This window comes from Ciona robusta, chromosome 9 (genome assembly GCF_009617815.1).
Source record: "Ciona robusta chromosome 9, ASM961781v2".
In the NCBI taxonomy this organism is placed as follows: Eukaryota; Metazoa; Chordata; class Ascidiacea; order Phlebobranchia; family Cionidae; genus Ciona; species Ciona robusta.
Genome location: NC_143243.1, coordinates 8,005,742 through 8,025,412, shown reverse-complemented (window position 1 = coordinate 8,025,412; position 19,671 = coordinate 8,005,742). Strand labels below are relative to the sequence as shown.

The following is a 19,671-nucleotide window of genomic DNA, read 5'->3' as shown; positions in this document are numbered from 1 at the left end:
AAGAGCGTTGTTAAATGTTAAAAACAGGATCAGGGTATATGAGATTTAGGTGCTAACTGTATCCCACCATGGCCTACTCAATACATTGAGTATTGAGTTGAGTAGGCCATGATCCCACATTAGCCCAAAGTACAATATATATCAATTATCAAACAATAGCAATACACGTACCTTGAGTTGCGGATCCTCAGTCGTTGCCAACCGTTTTCTTCAGATTCGATTGCGCAGCCATCTTGAATTCGAATCGGTTTTGAATTTTTAAACCATTCAATAATTGGCACGCTTCGGTTGGGGTTGATTTTGCAGTCGAGGAAAATCTCATCGCCTTCTTGGACGGTTGTGTTTTGAAGCTCGTATGTAAAGTAAGGCTCGTTATCGTCGCTGGAAAGAGAAAAGTTGTCTTCACGACGATCTGTGGAGATTTCTTCTTCAGTTAGAGTGCTTTCAGTTGAACCGGAATCGTTCAGAGTTTGAAAATCGTTGTCGAGAACTTCTTTAGTTTGGTTATCGCAGGAAACCTCGGTCGCACTTTCAGCATCGGAAAACTGTCCCACCACAGCGTCGTGGACAAAACCTTGCGTCGTTGGTTGATGGGCGTTGTTGTTGTTGCTTTCATGGCAAAACTCTTTATTTCTAGTGACGCGCAAGAGTGTTTTTGATGAATTATTGATTCCGTGATCTAGTGCGCCGATCTCCCAGTTCAGATATTCATCAGGAATCTGAGACGTCGGGTCGAGATCTGTAAAATGTATTTAGAAATTAATTGTTATAAGTTGCAATGATTAAAATGGTGGAGTTGTGGAGTTACTTTATATTTACATCGACTTTAGTTGGAAATTATAAAATATTTATGATAACACCAAAAGTGTCCACTCGAGCATTATGCATGCCATAATAACTTAGTCAGAAATGCAGACGCGTGACGAGTCATATTACATATTTATAAGCAAAGCACAAAACAAACATTGCTTACCTTGGTGGCAGGAAAGCGTGCATACGTCAAATATAGAACGACATGCGTGAAAGTGGAATTCATGCAAACTTGAACGTCTTCATGCTGATATGTTACTGTCTGGGCTTCTGGCTACTTTGAACTTACGACTTAATGAATTTGTAACAAAACGGCGAAACCAACTCTAAATACATGCATCTTCTCAAAATACAAAAGTTTGATAAAGTCAAGGCATTATAGTTAATATGTATGTTAGTGTGGTTGTGTTTCTACAACAAAACACCATACATGACTTTAAGCATCATGCACATTATATTTGCAGATGGACATATTAAATCATGCTGTATTATAACTGACCTGTTTTTTGCACGTTGACATGGGAGTGACACGACAAGTCACCATACAAGTTGAAGGCTGACACTGTGTATGTTCCGCTGTGTCTCGGTTGAATATCATGTAATGTGAGATTGTACGTTTGTGATGACTTGTCCGCCGTTTGTTCCTCATCGAAGTTGTATTCTGAAGAAGCGGTAATATTGGTGGCGTCTTTCATCCACACGACTTTAGCCTTAGGTTGGGCGTCAACCTGGCACGACAGGTATAACGAGTTCCCTTGCTGGATAATTAAGTCTTTCAAAGGTAAAATTTTTAGGAAGGTTGGCGGTCGTCGCTTTGAGGAAGAGCGTCCGTTCAATGCACTGGTTCTAGTTGACAAGTTTGTCCCCATTTCGCTAACTCCGCTGTCATAGGTCGAACTTCGAGCGCACTCTGGTGCTGCTGGTAAATCTACAGAAATCTCGCCTGAAGCTGGGGTTTCTGCTTTAAACAAGTCGGGCACTTGTTCCGACAGTTCCGAACGAAAACCATTACGATCGCCAGAGACACTCTCGTTCGATTCGCTGCTTTCTACGTCGGAGAGAATAGAGCTCAGCCTTTCTCTTTGCGTTTCGTTCGTTCCAGAGATAGACGACACAGAAGAGAGAGACGAAAGCGATCGTTCGAAATCTGACGACCTTGAAATAGATCGCCTAGTCGGGCTGCCATTTTCCGAGCCCCGACTGGAGTCAATTGTCAAGCTAGATCTGCCTTCTCTGCGCTCGTAATAGCGCCTTGGGGAGAACGGGAACCTTGGTGTATTGGTTAACAAGGCAGTGTCACTTTTACGCATTGTCTTGCTGTTATCCACGCTTTCTTCGTCGGAAAAGTTCAGGGGCGTCACTCCAGCTGGTCTTTCATGATCTGAATCATGGCTAAACATCGTTTCACCACGTACGTCGCGTTCATTTTCTTCGTTAGAAACAACAAGTTCAGTTACAACCAAAGGGGCCGTTGAAGTGACTTGGCCTTCTCGGTTAGAGACGACGATCTTGTAGTCTCCAGCATCACTTGGTGCGCACTCATGTATATCCAGGTGAGCTTCGTATGAATATAAATCTCGCTCGAGTGTGCTCACAATACGATCCGACTTCTGAAAATTATAACAGAATAACATTTTTTGAACAGTAATAAATCTTAGTTATCAGTGATCATACACATTTTTAAAAAGTGACACATAATTGGAACAGTGATTATAACACGACTGGGTCATTTTGAACAGAGGTCACATGTGGTATGTTAAATAACTTACAGCTATGTGTTGGTCAGCGTGAAGCCACTCCACGTTAGGTCTGGGAGATGCAATGAATCGGCAATGGAACCTGGCAGTATCGTATCTATTCACAGATATACTTTTCGTCTTTTGTGTAAATGCTGGACGAATTAAATCGTCTTCTAACTCACTAATCGGGCGATTCCTGTGATTTAAAATAGAAAATGTTAAAATTTGGCTTGACCAAGAAATTATATAACGTGCTGACTGTTCTATATACTATAAAATTTCATACGACGTTAATATTTACCTTGACAGAATTGGGGTGTTAGCCAGTGTTGGGTCGATATCAGATTGACAAATATAGTTCCCCACAAGTCTACTGACTTCAGTTCGTTGAATTGTAAATTGCCTTCCAGTCATTGAGCTTCTTACGTGCAAAGAATCGTCGTCTTCGTAATCGACCGAGTAATGTTTTTCTACGCGAGAATGGGACAACTTGGAACGCGTTCAAAGGGATTGGTATTGCAACGTTTTACAACAATAAGGGTACCCCACTTACCGGTGAGAGAAGAACAGGTGACTCAAATTGCAAGAAAAGAAAGAATCCGAAGAATACGCGAAGAAGGAAGTAAGAGAAGCGAAGTTTCGGCGAAAACAAAGCGAATGAACGAGCGCGCGGATGAATATACGTTAATCTCAATGCAAGTAGGCGGTTTAAAGTTGTTTTCAGTTGCATGAATTGGGGTAGCCTTATTTTTGATACACTTTTAAACCAGGCCTACTTGCTTTAAGATAATAGAATGGAAAGCGGATGAAAATATTGTGAACAAATGAAGTTATTTGAACAAATGAGACTTACCTTCTTGTGCAGCTTGTTCTTCCACCTCTTGCACTGGAGATTTGAAGAGCCCTGAGATACAAAAAAAAGTTACTTCGGTGTTCATTTGCAATTGATGTTAGAAACGAAGATGACGATGAAGTTCTTTGTTGTAGCTGGACTATACAAATATAGAATATTCTAAACAATATATGTTCAAAAAATCTCAGTAAAAAAGGTCTGAGTGCAACGCGTTCGGTTTAGCGTGAAAAAAATCATTAATAACTTGGCCCTAAACTTTTAGTTTATAAATATATATTCGAATTGAAATGTCGTATGATGTCAAACAGATGACCGCAACTTAGAAAAACCTGTGGGCTCTTTCAGTTGTTGCTTTTGGTCTATTACGGTCAAGTTCGCGCTCGACTTTGCCGACCCTGTATCGTTGCCGATCACACACTCGTAAATACCACCATGTTCGGATGTGGCTTTACGTATGTGTAGTGATGCACACATCGCGTCACTGCGAGGTTTATCTGGCTTATACGTCAGTTCAACACCCGGAGATGTTGCACTAAGTTCCTGGCCGTTGAAATACCAGTTGACGGACGGGATTGGGAATCCAGACGCCAAACATTCAAATGAAGTGTTGGCGCCTGACTTTACCCTCGTAGAGGAGAGCGGTTTCAAGATTTGAGCCGGATAATTATCGCTGCCTTTGGTAGTTTTGGTCTTTGCGGACGATTTCTTTGATTTCTTTTCTTTAAATGTAATAAAAATCATAAGACAAAAGCCCTAATTGTGTTTTTAAACAAACTTACTTTTAACAACAGACAGAGCAGCGGAGCTGGTCATTTCGCCGGCAACATTTCTGATCGTGCACTTAACTACTTTACCATGATCCTTTTTGACTGTTGGGTTCGAAACAACTAAACTGTATACCTTACTCTGTTCATCATCAAACAACGTTATCCCTTCAAAGGGAATCTCAACACTTCTTTTTCCATATTCCCAAGAGACCTCGGGCAACGGAGTACCGCCGATCTCGCACTCAAACACAACTGCCTCACCCTCCTCGGTTTCAGCGTTTCGGATCGACCTTTTAAACACAGGTGACTCGTACAAAGACGACTTGGAAGTTTGCTTTTTCCCGAACTTTACTTTTGTAAATTTAGTTTCTTCTTGCTTGTCCCCTTGTGAGCTCCACGACTCAGTTGTGGTTGTGGTTTCTTTCGATTCTACAGGTACGCCATCAATTACAGAAACGCTCTCAGATGTGCTCGAAACAACAGTTTTACTGCTGCTACGTAGTTTCGGCTTAGATTCAAAGTCATCAATGTCTGAAACCAAACCTTTCAACGATTGAATCGAATCTCTTTTCTTTGACTCAACTGATTCGTCAACCGTAGATGTTTTGTCTTGTTCCTTTGGTTTTTGAACGACCACAGTTTCAACAACCTCATCAAACGACCTCGTTTTAGGATTGAAAATGTATTTAGTTTTCTTTTCCACTTGCGAACCCTCCTCCACGACACTGGTGATTGAAATTTGCTCCGGCGCTGTTTTTTCAGTTGTGTCAGTGACTTTCGTGTCTTCAAGAACAGTCTCATCAAATTGTTTTGTTCTTGGATTCCAAACCATTTTTGATTTCTTACTCTCTTGAGTTTTCTCTGTTTTACCATCTTTAACTGTTACAGTTTCAGATGTACTGACAACAGTTGACTCCATGTTCATTTTTGGTTGAAGCTTTGGTTGTACCTCGGTTGGTTTGGTTGAATCTAATTTTATCAAACCAATATCAGAATCGATCTTTTCTTTAGGTTGAATTGGCTTAGACGCTTGAGGTTCAATCACTGACATATCAGCACTAGGTTTCTTTTCAATAGTCGGTTCTACAGGCGATTGCTTGGTTTTCACATCTGTAACTACTTTAGTGTCTTCAATAATAGTTTCGTCAAATTTACGTGTTCTTGGATTCCAAACCATTTTCTTTTTCTTACTTTCTTGAGTTTTCTCTGTTTTACCATCTTTAACTGTTACAGTTCCAGATGTACTGACAACAGTTGACTCCATTTCCATTTTTGGTTGAAGCTTTGGTTGAAGAGAAGCATCAACACTGTCTTCCACTTTTGGAGAAGTAGATTTTGCAACAGATGGCTCTACAGTTAATTTAGGAACAACCTTGTCTGTAGAAGATGGTTCTTTATCTGTACCTTTAGTATCTTCAATGATCACTTCATCAAATATTCTTGTTATAGGATTCCAAACCATTTTCTTTTTCTTGGTTTCCTGAGTTGTTACTGTTTTACCACCTTTAACAATTATAGTTTCAGTTGTACTGACAACGGTGGATTCCTGCTTAACTTTGGGTTTAACTTTTGGTTTTGTTTTTAAAACTTTATCACTGACCTTCTTTTCAACTTTATCCGATATATCCTCAGTATCGGGAAAGAAACTTGTTTGTTTTGTTGGCGTTCTTACAACCTCAGGTGAGTCTGTTGGGACAAGTTCCCCACTCTTCACTGGAAAAGGTTTCAGTTTTAACTTTTCCTCTGGATATACGGTTGATTTTTTGAAGAACTTTGCTTTTTCTTTTGGAGTATGAACCGTTTCAACTTCAGCAATATGAGGTGACTTGCTTTCCTCAAGGTCTAATCCAGGTGGCAACTTCTTGTCTTTCACTTTCTTTGGCTCCGACACATCAATTTGTTCAATAGTTGTGGAAATTAAAGGTTTAGGTTCTTTATCTGTAATTTGAATATCTTCGATAATAATTTCATCGAATTTACGTGTTCTTGGATTCCAAACCATCTTTGTTTTCTTACTTTCTTGAGTTTTCTCTGTTTTACCATCTTTAACTGTTACAGTTTCAGATGTACTGACAACAGTTGACTCCATTGTCATTTTTGGTTGAAGCTTTGGTTGTACCTCAATTGGTTCAGTGGTTACCAGCTTTTTCATGTTTTCTTCCAGGTCAACTTTCTCTTTTGTAACAACAGTTTTTGAAACTGGAGATTCAGTGATTGGTTCAACAGTTGGTTTGGGCTCTACTGGTTTAGTTGGTTTTGGTTCAACTGGTTTAGGTTTTACATCCATGACTCTTGTATCTTCGATAATAATTTCATCGAATTTACGTGTTCTTGGATTCCAAACCCTTTTAGTTGTTTTACTTTCTTGAGTTTTCTCTGTTTTACCATCTTTAACTGTTACAGTTTCAGATGTACTGACAACAGTTGACTCCATTTTCATTTTTGGTTGAGGCTTTGGTTGTACCTCAATTGGTTCAGTGGTTACCAGCTTTTTCATGTTTTCTTCCAGGTCAACTTTCTCTTTTGTAACAACAGTTTTTGAAACTGGAGATTCAGTGATTGGTTCAACAGTTGGTTTGGATTCTACTGGTTTAGTTGGTTTTGGTTCAACTGGTTTAGGTTTTACATCCATGACTTTTGTATCTTCGATAATAATTTCATCGAATTTACCTGTTCTTGGATTCCAAACCCTTTTTGTTGTTTTACTTTCTTGAGTTTTCTCTGTTTTACCATCTTTAACTGTCACGGTTTCAGATGTGCTGACAACAGTTGACTCCATTTTCATTTTTGGTTGAGGCTTTGGTTGTACCTCAATTGGTTCAGTGGTTACCAACTTTTTCATGTCTTTTTCCAGGTCAACTTTCTCTTTTGTAACAACAGTTTTTGAAACTGGAGATTCAGTGATTGGTTCAACAGTTGGTTTGGCTTCTACTGGTTTAGTTGGTTTTGGTTCAACTGGTTTAGGTTTTACATCCGTGACTTTTGTATCTTCGATAATAATTTCATCGAATTTACCTGTTCTTGGATTCCAAACCCTTTTAGTTGTTTTACTTTCTTGAGTTTTCTCTGTTTTACCATCTTTAACTGTTACAGTTTCAGATGTACTGACAACAGTTGACTCCATTTTCATTTTTGGTTGAGGCTTTGGTTGTACCTCAATTGGTTCAGTGGTTACCAACTTTTTCATGTTTTCTTCCAGGTCAACTTTCTCTTTTGTAACAACAGTTTTTGAAACTGGAGATTCAGTAATTGGTTCAACAGTTGGTTTGGCTTCTACTGGTTTAGTTGGTTTTGGTTCAACTGGTTTAGGTTTTACATCCGTGACTCTTGTATCTTCGATAATAATTTCATCGAATTTACGTGTTCTTGGATTCCAAACCATCTTTGTTTTCTTACTTTCTTGAGTTTTCTCTGTTTTACCATCTTTAACTGTCACAGTTTCAGATGTACTGACAACAGTTGACTCCATTTTCATTTTTGGTTGAGGCTTTGGTTGTACCTCAATTGGTTCAGTGGTTACCAGCTTTTTTATGTTTTCTTCCAGGTCAACTTTCTCTTTTGTAACAACAGTTTTTGAAACTGGAGATTCAGTGATTGGTTCAACAGTTGGTTTGGCTTCTTCTGGTTTAGTTGGTTTTGGTTCAACTGGTTTAGGTTTTACATCCGTGACTTTTGTATCTTCGATAATAATTTCATCGAATTTACGTGTTCTTGGATTCCAAACCCTTTTAGTTGTTTTACTTTCTTGAGTTTTCTCTGTTTTACCATCTTTAACTGTTACAGTTTCAGATGTACTGACAACAGTTGACTCCATTTTCATTTTTGGTTGAGGCTTTGGTTGTACCTCAATTGGTTCAGTGGTTACCAGCTTTTTCATGTTTTCTTCCAGGTCAACTTTCTCTTTTGTAACAACAGTTTTTGAAACTGGAGATTCAGTGATTGGTTCAACAGTTGGTTTGGATTCTACTGGTTTAGTTGGTTTTGGTTCAACTGGTTTAGGTTTTACATCCATGACTTTTGTATCTTCGATAATAATTTCATCGAATTTACCTGTTCTTGGATTCCAAACCCTTTTTGTTGTTTTACTTTCTTGAGTTTTCTCTGTTTTACCATCTTTAACTGTCACGGTTTCAGATGTGCTGACAACAGTTGACTCCATTTTCATTTTTGGTTGAGGCTTTGGTTGTACCTCAATTGGTTCAGTGGTTACCAACTTTTTCATGTCTTTTTCCAGGTCAACTTTCTCTTTTGTAACAACAGTTTTTGAAACTGGAGATTCAGTGATTGGTTCAACAGTTGGTTTGGCTTCTACTGGTTTAGTTGGTTTTGGTTCAACAGGTTTAGGTTTTACATCCGTGAATTTTGTATCTTCGATAATAATTTCATCGAATTTACCTGTTCTTGGATTCCAAACCCTTTTAGTTGTTTTACTTTCTTGAGTTTTCTCTGTTTTACCATCTTTAACTGTTACAGTTTCAGATGTACTGACAACAGTTGACTCCATTTTCATTTTTGGTTGAGGCTTTGGTTGTACCTCAATTGGTTCAGTGGTTACAAGCTTTTTCATGTTTTCTTCCAGGTCAACTTTCTCTTTTGTAACAACAGTTTTTGAAACTGGAGATTCAGTGATTGGTTCAACAGTTGGTTTGGCTTCTACTGGTTTAGTTGGTTTTGGTTCAACTGGTTTAGGTTTTACATCCGTGACTCTTGTATCTTCGATAATAATTTCATCGAATTTACGTGTTCTTGGATTCCAAACCATCTTTGTTTTCTTACTTTCTTGAGTTTTCTCTGTTTTACCATCTTTAACTGTTACAGTTTCAGATGTACTGACAACAGTTGACTCCATTTTCATTTTTGGTTGAGGCTTTGGTTGTACCTCAATTGGTTCAGTGGTTACCAACTTTTTTATGTTTTCTTCCAAGTCAACTTTCTCTTTGGTTACAACAGTTTTTGAAACTGGAGATTCAGTGATTGGTTCAACAGTTGGTTTGGCTTCTACTGGTTTAGTTGGTTTTGGTTCAACTGGTTTAGGTTTTACATCCGTGACTGTTGTAATAATTTCATCGAATTTACGTGTTCTTGGATTCCAAACCATCTTTGTTTTCTTACTTTCTTGAGTTTTCTCTGTTTTACCATCTTTAACTGTTACAGTTTCAGATGTACTGACAACAGTTGACTCCATTTTCATTTTTGGTTGAGGCTTTGGTTGTACCTCAATTGGTTCAGTGGTTACCAACTTTTTTATGTTTTCTTCCAAGTCAACTTTCTCTTTGGTTACAACAGTTTTCGAAACTGGAGATTCAGTGATTGGTTCAACAGTTGGTTTGGCTTCTACTGGTTTAGTTGGTTTTGGTTCAACTGGTTTAGGTTTTACATCCATGACTTTTGTATCTTCGATAATAATTTCATCGAATTTACGTGTTCTTGGATTCCAAACCCTTTTAGCTGTTTTACTTTCTTGAGTTTTCTCTGTTTTACCATCTTTAACTGTCACGGTTTCAGATGTGCTGACAACAGTTGACTCCGTTTTCATTTTTGGTTGAAGCTTTGGTTGTACCTCAATTGGTTCAGTGGTTACCAACTTTTTCATGTCATCTTCCAAGTCAACTTTCTCTTTTGTTACAACAGTTTTTGAAACTGGAGATTCAGTAATTGGTTCAACAGTTGGTTTGGCTTCCACTGGTTTGGTTTGTTTTGGTTCAAGTGGTTTAGGTTGTACATCCGTGACTTTTGTATCTTCGATAATAATTTCATCGAATTTACGTGTTCTTGGATTCCAAACCCTTTTAGCTGTTTTACTTTCTTGAGTTTTTTCTGTTTTACCATCTTTAACTGTCACAGTTTCAGATGTACTGACAACAGTTGACTCCATTTTCATTTTTGGTTGAAGCTTTGGTTGTACCTCAATTGGTTCAGTGGTTACCAGCTTTTTCGTGTCATCTTCCAAGTCAACTTTCTCTTTTGTTACAACAGTTTTTGAAACTGGAGATTCAGTCATTGGTTCAACAGTTGGTTTGGGCTCTACTGGTTTTGTTGGTTTTGGTTCAACAGGTTTAGGTTTTACATCCGTGACTCTTGTATCTTCGATAATAATTTCATCGAATTTACGTGTTCTTGGATTCCAAACCATCTTTGTTTTCTTACTTTCTTGAGTTTTCTCTGTTTTACCATCTTTAACTGTCACAGTTTCAGATGTAGTGACAACAGTTGACTCTATTTTCATTTTTGGTTGAGGCTTTGGTTGTACCTCAATTGGTTCAGTGGTTACCAACTTTTTTATGTTTTCTTCCAAGTCAACTTTCTCTTTGGTTACAACAGTCTTACTTATTGGAGATTCAGTAATTGGTTCAACAGTTGGTTTGGGCTCTACTGGTTTAGTTGGTTTTGGTTCAACAGGTTTAGGTTTTACATCCATGACTCTTGTATCTTCGATAATAATTTCATCGAATTTACCTGTTCTTGGATTCCAAACCCTTTTAGTTGTTTTACTTTCTTGAGTTTTCTCTGTTTTACCATCTTTAACTGTTACAGTTTCAGATGTACTGACAACAGTTGACTCCATTTTCATTTTTGGTTGAAGCTTTGGTTGTACCTCAATTGGTTCAGTGGTTACAAGCTTTTTCATGTTTTCTTCCAGGTCAACTTTCTCTTTTGTAACAACAGTTTTTGAAACTGGAGATTCAGTGATTGGTTCAACAGTTGGTTTGGCTTCTACTGGTTTAGTTGGTTTTGGTTCAACTGGTTTAGGTTTTACATCCGTGACTTTTGTATCTTCGATAATAATTTCATCGAATTTACCTGTTCTTGGATTCCAAACCCTTTTAGTTGTTTTTCTTTCTTGAGCTTTCTCTGTTTTACCATCTTTAACTGTTACAGTTTCAGATGTACTGACAACAGTTGACTCCATTTTCATTTTTGGTTGAAGCTTTGGTTGTACCTCAATTGGTTCAGTGGTTACAAGCTTTTTCATGTTTTCTTCCAGGTCAACTTTCTCTTTGGTTACAACAGTCTTACTTATTGGAGATTCAGTGATTGGTTCAACAGTTGGTTTGGATTTTACTGGTTTAGTTGGTTTTGGTTCAACAGGTTTAGGTTTTACATCCGTGACTTTTGTATCTTCGATAATAATTTCATCGAATTTACGTGTTCTTGGATTCCAAACCCTTTTAGTTGTTTTACTTTCTTGAGTTTTCTCTGTTTTACCATCTTTAACTGTTACAGTTTCAGATGTAGTGACAACAGTTGACTCCATTTTCATTTTTGGTTGAGGCTTTGGTTGTACCTCAATTGGTTCAGTGGTTACAAGCTTTTTCATGTTTTCTTCCAGGTCAACTTTCTCTTTTGTAACAACAGTTTTTGAAACTGGAGATTTAGTGATTGGTTCAACAGTTGGTTTGGCTTCTACTGGTTTAGTTGGTTTTGGTTCACCTGGTTTAGGTTTTACATCCGTGACTCTTGTATCTTCGATAATAATTTCATCGAATTTACGTGTTCTTGGATTCCAAACCCTTTTAGTTGTTTTGCTTTCTTGAGTTTTCTCTGTTTTACCATCTTTAACTGTCACAGTTTCAGATGTAGTGACAACAGTTGACTCCATTTTCATTTTTGGTTGAGGCTTTGGTTGTACCTCAATTGGTTCAGTGGTTACAAGCTTTTTCATGTTTTCTTCCAGGTCAACTTTCTCTTTTGTAACAACAGTTTTTGAAACTGGAGCTTCAGTGATTGGTTCAACAGTTGGTTTGGCTTCCACTGGTTTAGTTGGTTTTGGTTCAACAGGTTTAGGTTTTACATCCGTGACTTTTGTATCTTCGATAATAATTTCATCGAATTTACGTGTTCTTGGATTCCAAACCATCTTTGTTTTCTTACTTTCTTGAGTTTTCTCTGTTTTACCATCTTTAACTATTACAGTTTCAGATGTACTGACAACAGTTGACTCCATTTTCATTTTTGGTTGAGGCCTTGGTTGTACCTCAATTGGTTCAGTGGTTACCAACTTTTTTATGTTTTCTTCCAAGTCAACTTTCTCTTTGGTTACAACAGTCTTACTTATTGGAGATTCAGTGATTGGTTCAACAGTTGGTTTGGCTTCTACTGGTTTAGTTGGTTTTGGTTCAACTGGTTTAGGTTTTACATCCGTGACTTTTGTATCTTCGATAATAATTTCATCGAATTTACGTGTTCTTGGATTCCAAACCATCTTTGTTTTCTTACTTTCTTGAGTTTTCTCTGTTTTACCATCTTTAACTGTCACAGTTTCAGATGTACTGACAACAGTTGACTCCATTTTCATTTTTGGTTGAGGCTTTGGTTGTACCTCAATTGGTTCAGTGGTTACCAACTTTTTCATGTCTTTTTCCAGGTCAACTTTCTCTTTTGTAACAACAGTTTTTGAAACTGGAGATTCAGTGATTGGTTCAACAGTTGGTTTGGCTTCTACTGGTTTAGTTGGTTTTGGTTCAACTGGTTTAGGTTTTACATCCGTGACTTTTGTATCTTCGATAATAATTTCATCGAATTTACGTGTTCTTGGATTCCAAACCCTTTTAGTTGTTTTACTTTCTTGAGTTTTCTCTGTTTTACCATCTTTAACTGTTACAGTTTCAGATGTAGTGACAACAGTTGACTCTATTTTCATTTTTGGTTGAGGCTTTGGTTGTACCTCAATTGGTTCAGTGGTTACCAACTTTTTCATGTCTTTTTCTAGGTCAACTTTCTCTTTTGTAACAACAGTTTTTGAAACTGGAGATTCAGTGATTGGTTCAACAGTTGGTTTGGCTTCTACTGGTTCAGTTTGTTCTGGTTTAACTGGTTTAGTTGGTGTTTTATCTCTCACTGCTTGTTTTCGTGATGGAGATTGTGAGGTTTCCCTTCGGACTTTAGTTTCTTTAAACCTTCTGGTGAGTGGGTTCCAATATCGTTTGCTTTCTTCAGTCGTTTCTTTTGTAATTTCAACTTGTTTTGTATTTTCCTCAGTAGTCATTTGTTTTAGTGGTGATTTCTCTCGTTTTGGCTTGTTACTTCTAAAGTCCATTGGCTCTTTTTCAAACTGAACACCATCCTTTGCACTTTTTTCAACCACAACCTCTTGGAACTGTCTTGTAGTAGGATTCCACAACCTTTGTGTGGATTTGCTCTCTTCAATTTTCATTGTTCGTTCACCTTTTTGAATAGTTCTTTGTCTTGTGCTGACTTCGGTGGTTGCAATTTGCACAGATGTCTTGACGTTATCGTCTGAAACTTTTGGTTCTGTATTGATGAGATCTCTGGTTTGTTTTGTAATGCTGTCCATTAAATCCTTTTGTTTCTCACTGAAGAAACTTGCCTGCTTTGTTGGGGTTCTTACAATCTCAGGTGAATGAGAAGGCACAAACTCATCTTTCCTAAGTTGTAAAGGTTTTGGTTCAAGTGTCTTCTCTGTTCCTAGCTCGCTAGCATCTTTGAAGAAATGAGCTTGCTGAGTAGGTGTGTGAACAATTTCGACTTCTGCTTTGCTTGGTGTAGTTGGTTTGTTCAGATCAAGTTGAGGCGGAATTGTTTTTGGCTTTGCAATTTCTTTTTGTGTGACAGGGACAGGTGAAGTTTTAACCCCTTGTTCTTGCTTGTCTTCGATAATAATTTCGTCATACTTTCTTGTCCTTGGATTCCATACTTTTCTTGTTTTCTTAGTCTCCTGTGTAATGGTTTCAACAGTTAGTGTTAAAGTACTAGGTTGTTGTGATTTCCCTGGTCCAGGGTTATGCTTATCAACAAGATTTGGTGGGGTGCCTGTAACAGCAGGAGAGTTTGGAGGGACAGCCGTTTCACCACGTCTGGATGGATTAGATAAAGTTGTTGGAATTCCCAAATCAATTTCAGTTGGATTGTTAAAGAAATTTGTCTTTAACTTTGGTGTTGTGACAACTTCAGTATAATGGTGGACTTTATCACTTGGCTGATCTACTGGAAGCAATTGATTGTCCTTTACCAATTTTGTCTTCTGCACCGATTCTGGTTTCATTACTGGGTTGTCTGTTTGAACATTTCTGCTGGTGCCTTGGGGTGAGGCACTTGTTGATACAGTTTTAGTTTTTAATGTTGTCTGGGTTTGTTTGTAATCCCCTGGAGGTGGTGTCTGTGTTTCCATTGCTCTCTTTTCAGCAACATTTTTGGTAGTTTGTGTCACCGTAGTCTGATGTGTCTTTGTTGTTTGTGTAGGTATGTTTTTCTGTGTTGCTTTGCCAGCTGTTTGAGTTGTAGCTGAGCGCTGAGAGTCCAACGTTTGAGAAGCAATATTCTGGCTATCCCTAGTCATGCCTGTACCTGTAGACCTTACTGGGGAAACAGAAGGTGATTTTGGTCGGTCAAGATCAATGTTAAACTTTCGAGTCCAGGTTGTTGGTTGTAGTTGGCTAGGTGATGGTGCAAGTTCCCTTTTGGTTAAAGCTGTTTGTGTCGCAGCTTGTGGCACTCTGCTTTCTGCAGGTTTTACAATAACATTGACCGTTGGTAATGTTTCTTCTGGTTTGCCGACAATGTTCATTTTCAGGGTAGCTATGCCTCGAGTTATTGGCGACTGTTTGACTTCTTCTGATGGCTTGTATACAATTTCCTTTTCACGTTTAATCATTTTTTGACTGAGGTTTCTGTCCCACCGATCCTCTGGGTATTCTTCATCACTGAATGGCGATAAAGGGGAGGGTGATATGAGAACATAATCATGGTCAGTTGAAAATGAAACTCTTTTCTTCTTTGCAGCTTCACCAGTTGAAACAATGGAGTGGGTGGGTTGCTCTTTTGGTTTCTGTTGTGGTTTTATCTCATGGGGCATGTGCTTGAATCCTGTCATTGAAATATATCTCACCGACAAACCACGCTTTACTTGCTCGTCTGCACTTTCAGGTCTGGTAACTTCTTGAGGTGATTTCTTTGGTACCTGTTTGGGTAAGGTTGCATGCATAGCAGGCCGCGTCGGCTTGCTTAGGCGTGTGGTTACATGACTAATGTGGCGAGTTTTAGACGATTCGGTGCGCGGAGGTTCAGTCTGTACAGTTTCAGACTGTTTGCTAACCGCTACCTCTGGATATTTTCTTCCTTTGCCTTTCAATTAAAAAAAGTCCAAATTTATTACGAATTTGGTTTATTGTGCAAATTTTGTTTCAGAGTGCAAAGGAAGAAAATAGATTCGAGAAATGGGCCATGTAGCATGGGATGGAGGGTAGAATTATGAGAACAATGAGATGAAGGGGGAAGGGAGGGAAAGAAAAATAAAATTAACATTCCGTTTACAAAGATTTATATTTTGTATTTCTTTTTTTACATTTATTGCATGCAAGTATTTTTCTTTAATTTTTTACATTTTTTAGTTTTTTTTTTAAGAAAATTTGACTAATGTTTTAGTTACAGGTTTTCAAATTTGTTATATTGTTCAATTTTGCCTTCTTCTCATACCTTGCACATTCAATGTTGCAGTGCAGGCTACTTGGCCAAGTTTATTCCATGCTTTGAGTTCATATTTGCCAGCATCATCTGGTTTGACACCTGATATGACAACCCCTCTCGTGTGACTGTGAGCTCGTGTTTCATAGTAGAACTGAAACTTGTTTGTAGGAGAACCACCGGGACCAATTGACTTGCCATCTTTGAACCAAGCTATTTCAGGCGCTGGTAAAGACGCAAGCCTTACTTGAAACCTTGCGTCAGTACCTTCCCTTGTGATTGTGCTTTGTGCAGGCTCTGCAACCATTGGGGAAAACTCTGTCTTAACTTCCTCCACAGGAAAACTGATTTCATATTCCCTTTGTTTTTCACTTAATTGTGTTTCAATTTGGGAAAGATATCGTTTCCGGCTTTCATCCAAGTCAGACTTTTCTGAAAGCAAGTGGGACCAAGTTAGAATTGTGTTAAGCACAAGAACTCAATGACATATTGCAAACACATCATACCTGATGACGTCTGTGAATGGTGGTAAGCAGAGCATGCAGCATGTTGTAATGTCCATGCAGGTTGACAAGACCATAATCTTCACATTTTAAAAGCAGCAGGCAACGTAATTTTACATTTTAGGCGAAAGCAGTGTAAAACACAAGCGTGCATAAAATAAAAGCCCGAGCACGACGGAAATTTTTTTTGTCATGCGTTTGTATTTGAAGTTGTATAATACGTTTCTTTTTTATATTAACTATCTGTTAATCACAGCCATATGATTAAAGTATGAACCAAAAGAATTGACCATGCAATTTGTTAGTTTGTTTAACATAACTCACTAAGTATCTCTAATTTTAAATTTTTTAATAAAGTTTAATTTTTTTTATTTTAAAAAATTTAAATATCATTTCATAACGCCTTGTTTGGTTAATCTGAACAACCTTTTTGACAATCTCATCCAAAAACATAAACACATGTTGGATGCATTAAATATCATATCACCAACCTGTTACAAGTAAGTCTGTACTGCATACGGCTTCTCCGGCAAAGTTAGAAGCATGGCATCTTATTTCACCAGTGTCTTTCTTTTTGCAATCCATAATAACTATCCAGCAGTGACCGCTTGCCTCCTCCCATTTACACTAGAGGGAAATATAGATATGTTACATATTAAAAATATTTTACAATCAAAATATCAATATGCTGACAATCAAAATATACTTTTTTAGTCACAGTAACTTACAAAACCATTGTTAATAAATAACGCATTATGCTTACCTTATACTGAGGGTTGTCAGTTACATCACGACCTTTATTGAACCATCTCACTTCTAATTGTTCACCTTCTATCACACAATCCATTTTCACCGCACTGCCTTCAATTACATGGGCAGGCTGCAGTGGCTCAATAACTCTTGGTGGGTCAACTGCAGCAAAAACATAAGGTTAATACTTAAGGCATAAGGACGGGCATAACATTAAGGTTGATGGTAAAAGATGGAAAATGACTTACCAGTAATGGAAGGTGAAGTGAAAGATGGGAAATGAAGATGAAAGAAGTCTTTGTGAATGAAAACTTCGAGAAAGCGTAACTGCCTTTATTTTTAACCTGTTTAGTCTAACTGATAAAAAATTTATAATAGACTTCATTTATAATGCTGTAGGTGGTAGGCAACTATACTTGAAATCTTCTTATCAAAACACAACCAATACTTTAATTGCGTTTGATAAGATATCTGTCCGGCAATACTTAACTATTTACTGTAAATATTAAGCTGCTCTCAAGGCTTAACTGAATACAATATATGATGTAATACGATAATATATAATTTAATAAACTAAGAAGATTATGCTTGTTTAAATTGAAGCTTTCTTCCGCGAGCGCGTGATAAAAATAAAAGCAAGAAAGATGATAGAGTTGTACAAGATGTTAAAGTGAGAGATGAAAATGCAAAAATGTATGAAATATAAAGTTATGCAAAATCTATGTTTTGCAATGTTTATCAAACTACAAAAACACACTATTTTTTCTAAAATCAGATAATCTTGACAAAAATAGAACTGTTGCTGCATTTTGAAATGCAAGTCTTTTTGACTGCATAATGCATAGGCAACACATCAACAAAACGAAATGCCCTCCTAGTTATATAAACATAAGAATCAGCTGTCTGATTCTCATATTTCCCATTTTTCTGATCAACTGCTTTAAAAAAAGAATATGAGTTGTGATTTAAACCATGCTTGGTATATGACTCACTGTCAAGTTTCAGCGTCGCAGAGCACGACACATCACCCTGACCATTGGATGCAGAGATACTGTACGTTCCCTCATCCTCGGGGTAAGCCTCCGTAACCTCAAGCTGGTAGACCCCATTGTATTCGGACATCTTGAAGTATCGTGAAGGTTTGATGCGTTTGCCGTCTCGTGACCAGGTCACTTTTGGATCTAATAAGTTACATAACACAAATTTTTATTTTTTTCTTAAAAAATGAAAACAAACATCATACTATTGAAACAGTTTAAGAACTAACACCAAGACGACAGTTGTTTAAACATGTTGTGGATAAAAGATGCAGGAAAGAGTGTCAGTCAAAAAACGTGGCTGTTGAACCCAAAACTAATTATGTTACAAAAAAGTCTTTGCAGTGAAAAATATCAACAAAACAGTAGTAACAGGTTGCTTAAGTAAACAATATTAACTTTTCCCACACTGCATATGTTAATTATGTCCCTATGAAAAAACGATATTTTTAAGTAAAAAGTCAAACTTACTTGTTCCGATAATCTTGCATTGGAAGCGAGCACTCTGGCCCTCCCTTGTAATAAAGTCTTGCATTGGTTCAACTATGGCAGGCGGTGACACAGTCGGCGTGCTGGGCACTGGCATAACCACTTTGCCTGTACAAAGTAATAAGCATGGAAAATTAGTAATTTTGCAAGCTATGCAACATTTGCAACTTAAAAAACATCAACTTAAAATTTTACCGTTTACAAATTTATCCAACGATGTAATTTTAGTGACATCGTTGCATTGACGATTGATAATTGTACGATTTATCAGGCACATTATGACGTCACAGACGCGTTCGGACAAGATTAGACAAACACGCCTCCCGTTGAAACAAAAGCTACTATATATTAACATTTGCAGTGGGAATAAAATGTTAACAAAATACTTCGGGCACATCCTATTATAAACGTATTGCAACTTACAATAGCACGAAAACAGGCAAATTTAATATATGAATGTAATTTATTTATCCTCGCGTGGCCGGTAAACGACAGTCGGTATTACACGGGTGTTCTTACATAAAGCACAGTGGTACACTTACTATCAACTTGTAGAGTAGCTGTCGTGCGGAAAGTTCCGTTTTCGTTGGTTGCTTCACACGTGTAATGTCCTGCATCGGATGGTTCGACTTCGACGACAGCAAGCGTGTATTGATCCTCGTCTTTCAAGATCTTGTGCTTGAAGCCTGTATGAAAATTACGTTAGCGTACAGAACGAACACGTTTGTTGAGAATATGGGCAAATATATACTTGGTGTAATTGTAATTCCTTCTTTGTACCACTTCACATCAGGTGCTGGACGTCCAGTCGCCCGCACTGTGAACTTTGCTGTTTCGCCAGCGATAACAATACAGTTGCGAAGCTCTTGCACGAATTTGGGCGCTTCTGGTGCTACAAATCAATACAGCGTTATAGAATATATTTCTACAGCAATAAGATGCAACTGCATATTACTTACGTTGCACGTATAGGTAAGCTGTAGCTTTCTGGTTTCCTGCCTCGAAGGTGTATTCTCCAGCGTCGTTGAATTCAACTTCGTCAATTGATAACTTATGCGTTAGATCGGCACTCGTGTACTTAAACCTACAAACACACGCGGAAATTGTAATTTCTCCAAACACACTGTGGTTTTAATGGCAGTCTGACGTATATCGCAGCCTCCTTTTGCGTGTCTGTTTAAATCCGTAACTACAGCACATAAATCATAGCTATTACGGCACAACGCGCTACTAAAACCGTCATAAGTTTGCTTACTGATCTACAAACACCAGTTTTACAATAACCACTGCGGACACGCTGTT

The 19,671-nt window shown here is 37.8% G+C and overlaps 1 protein-coding gene across 28 annotated transcripts in view; it reads right to left on the bottom strand.

Annotated features, from left to right (window-relative positions):
• The window catches only part of LOC149731924 (titin-like), a 163,307-nt gene that overhangs the window by 89,907 nt on the left and 53,729 nt on the right, over window positions 1-19,671 (bottom strand). For 14 of the 28 annotated variants that reach the window (XM_089885389.1, XM_089885404.1, XM_089885395.1 and 11 more), the window contains 11 exons: window positions 19,329-19,453; window positions 19,121-19,261; window positions 18,912-19,055; window positions 18,352-18,477; window positions 17,836-18,024; window positions 16,857-17,005; window positions 16,585-16,720; window positions 15,603-16,022; window positions 4,182-15,251; window positions 3,732-4,121; window positions 3,403-3,453 (listed from right to left, as the gene is read on the bottom strand). In XM_089885389.1, coding sequence (XP_089741515.1) covers window positions 3,403-3,453; window positions 3,732-4,121; window positions 4,182-15,251; window positions 15,603-16,022; window positions 16,585-16,720; window positions 16,857-17,005; window positions 17,836-18,024; window positions 18,352-18,477; window positions 18,912-19,055; window positions 19,121-19,261; window positions 19,329-19,453 — 12,941 coding nt within the window. Of the gene's footprint in view, window positions 1-1,309; window positions 2,421-2,579; window positions 2,746-2,850; window positions 3,020-3,402; window positions 3,454-3,731; window positions 4,122-4,181; window positions 15,252-15,602; window positions 16,023-16,096; window positions 16,174-16,584; window positions 16,721-16,856; window positions 17,006-17,835; window positions 18,025-18,351; window positions 18,478-18,911; window positions 19,056-19,120; window positions 19,262-19,328; window positions 19,454-19,671 lie in introns of those variants that run through there. The other 14 variants (XM_089885409.1, XM_089885415.1, XM_089885416.1 and 11 more) reach the window with 8 other exon arrangements.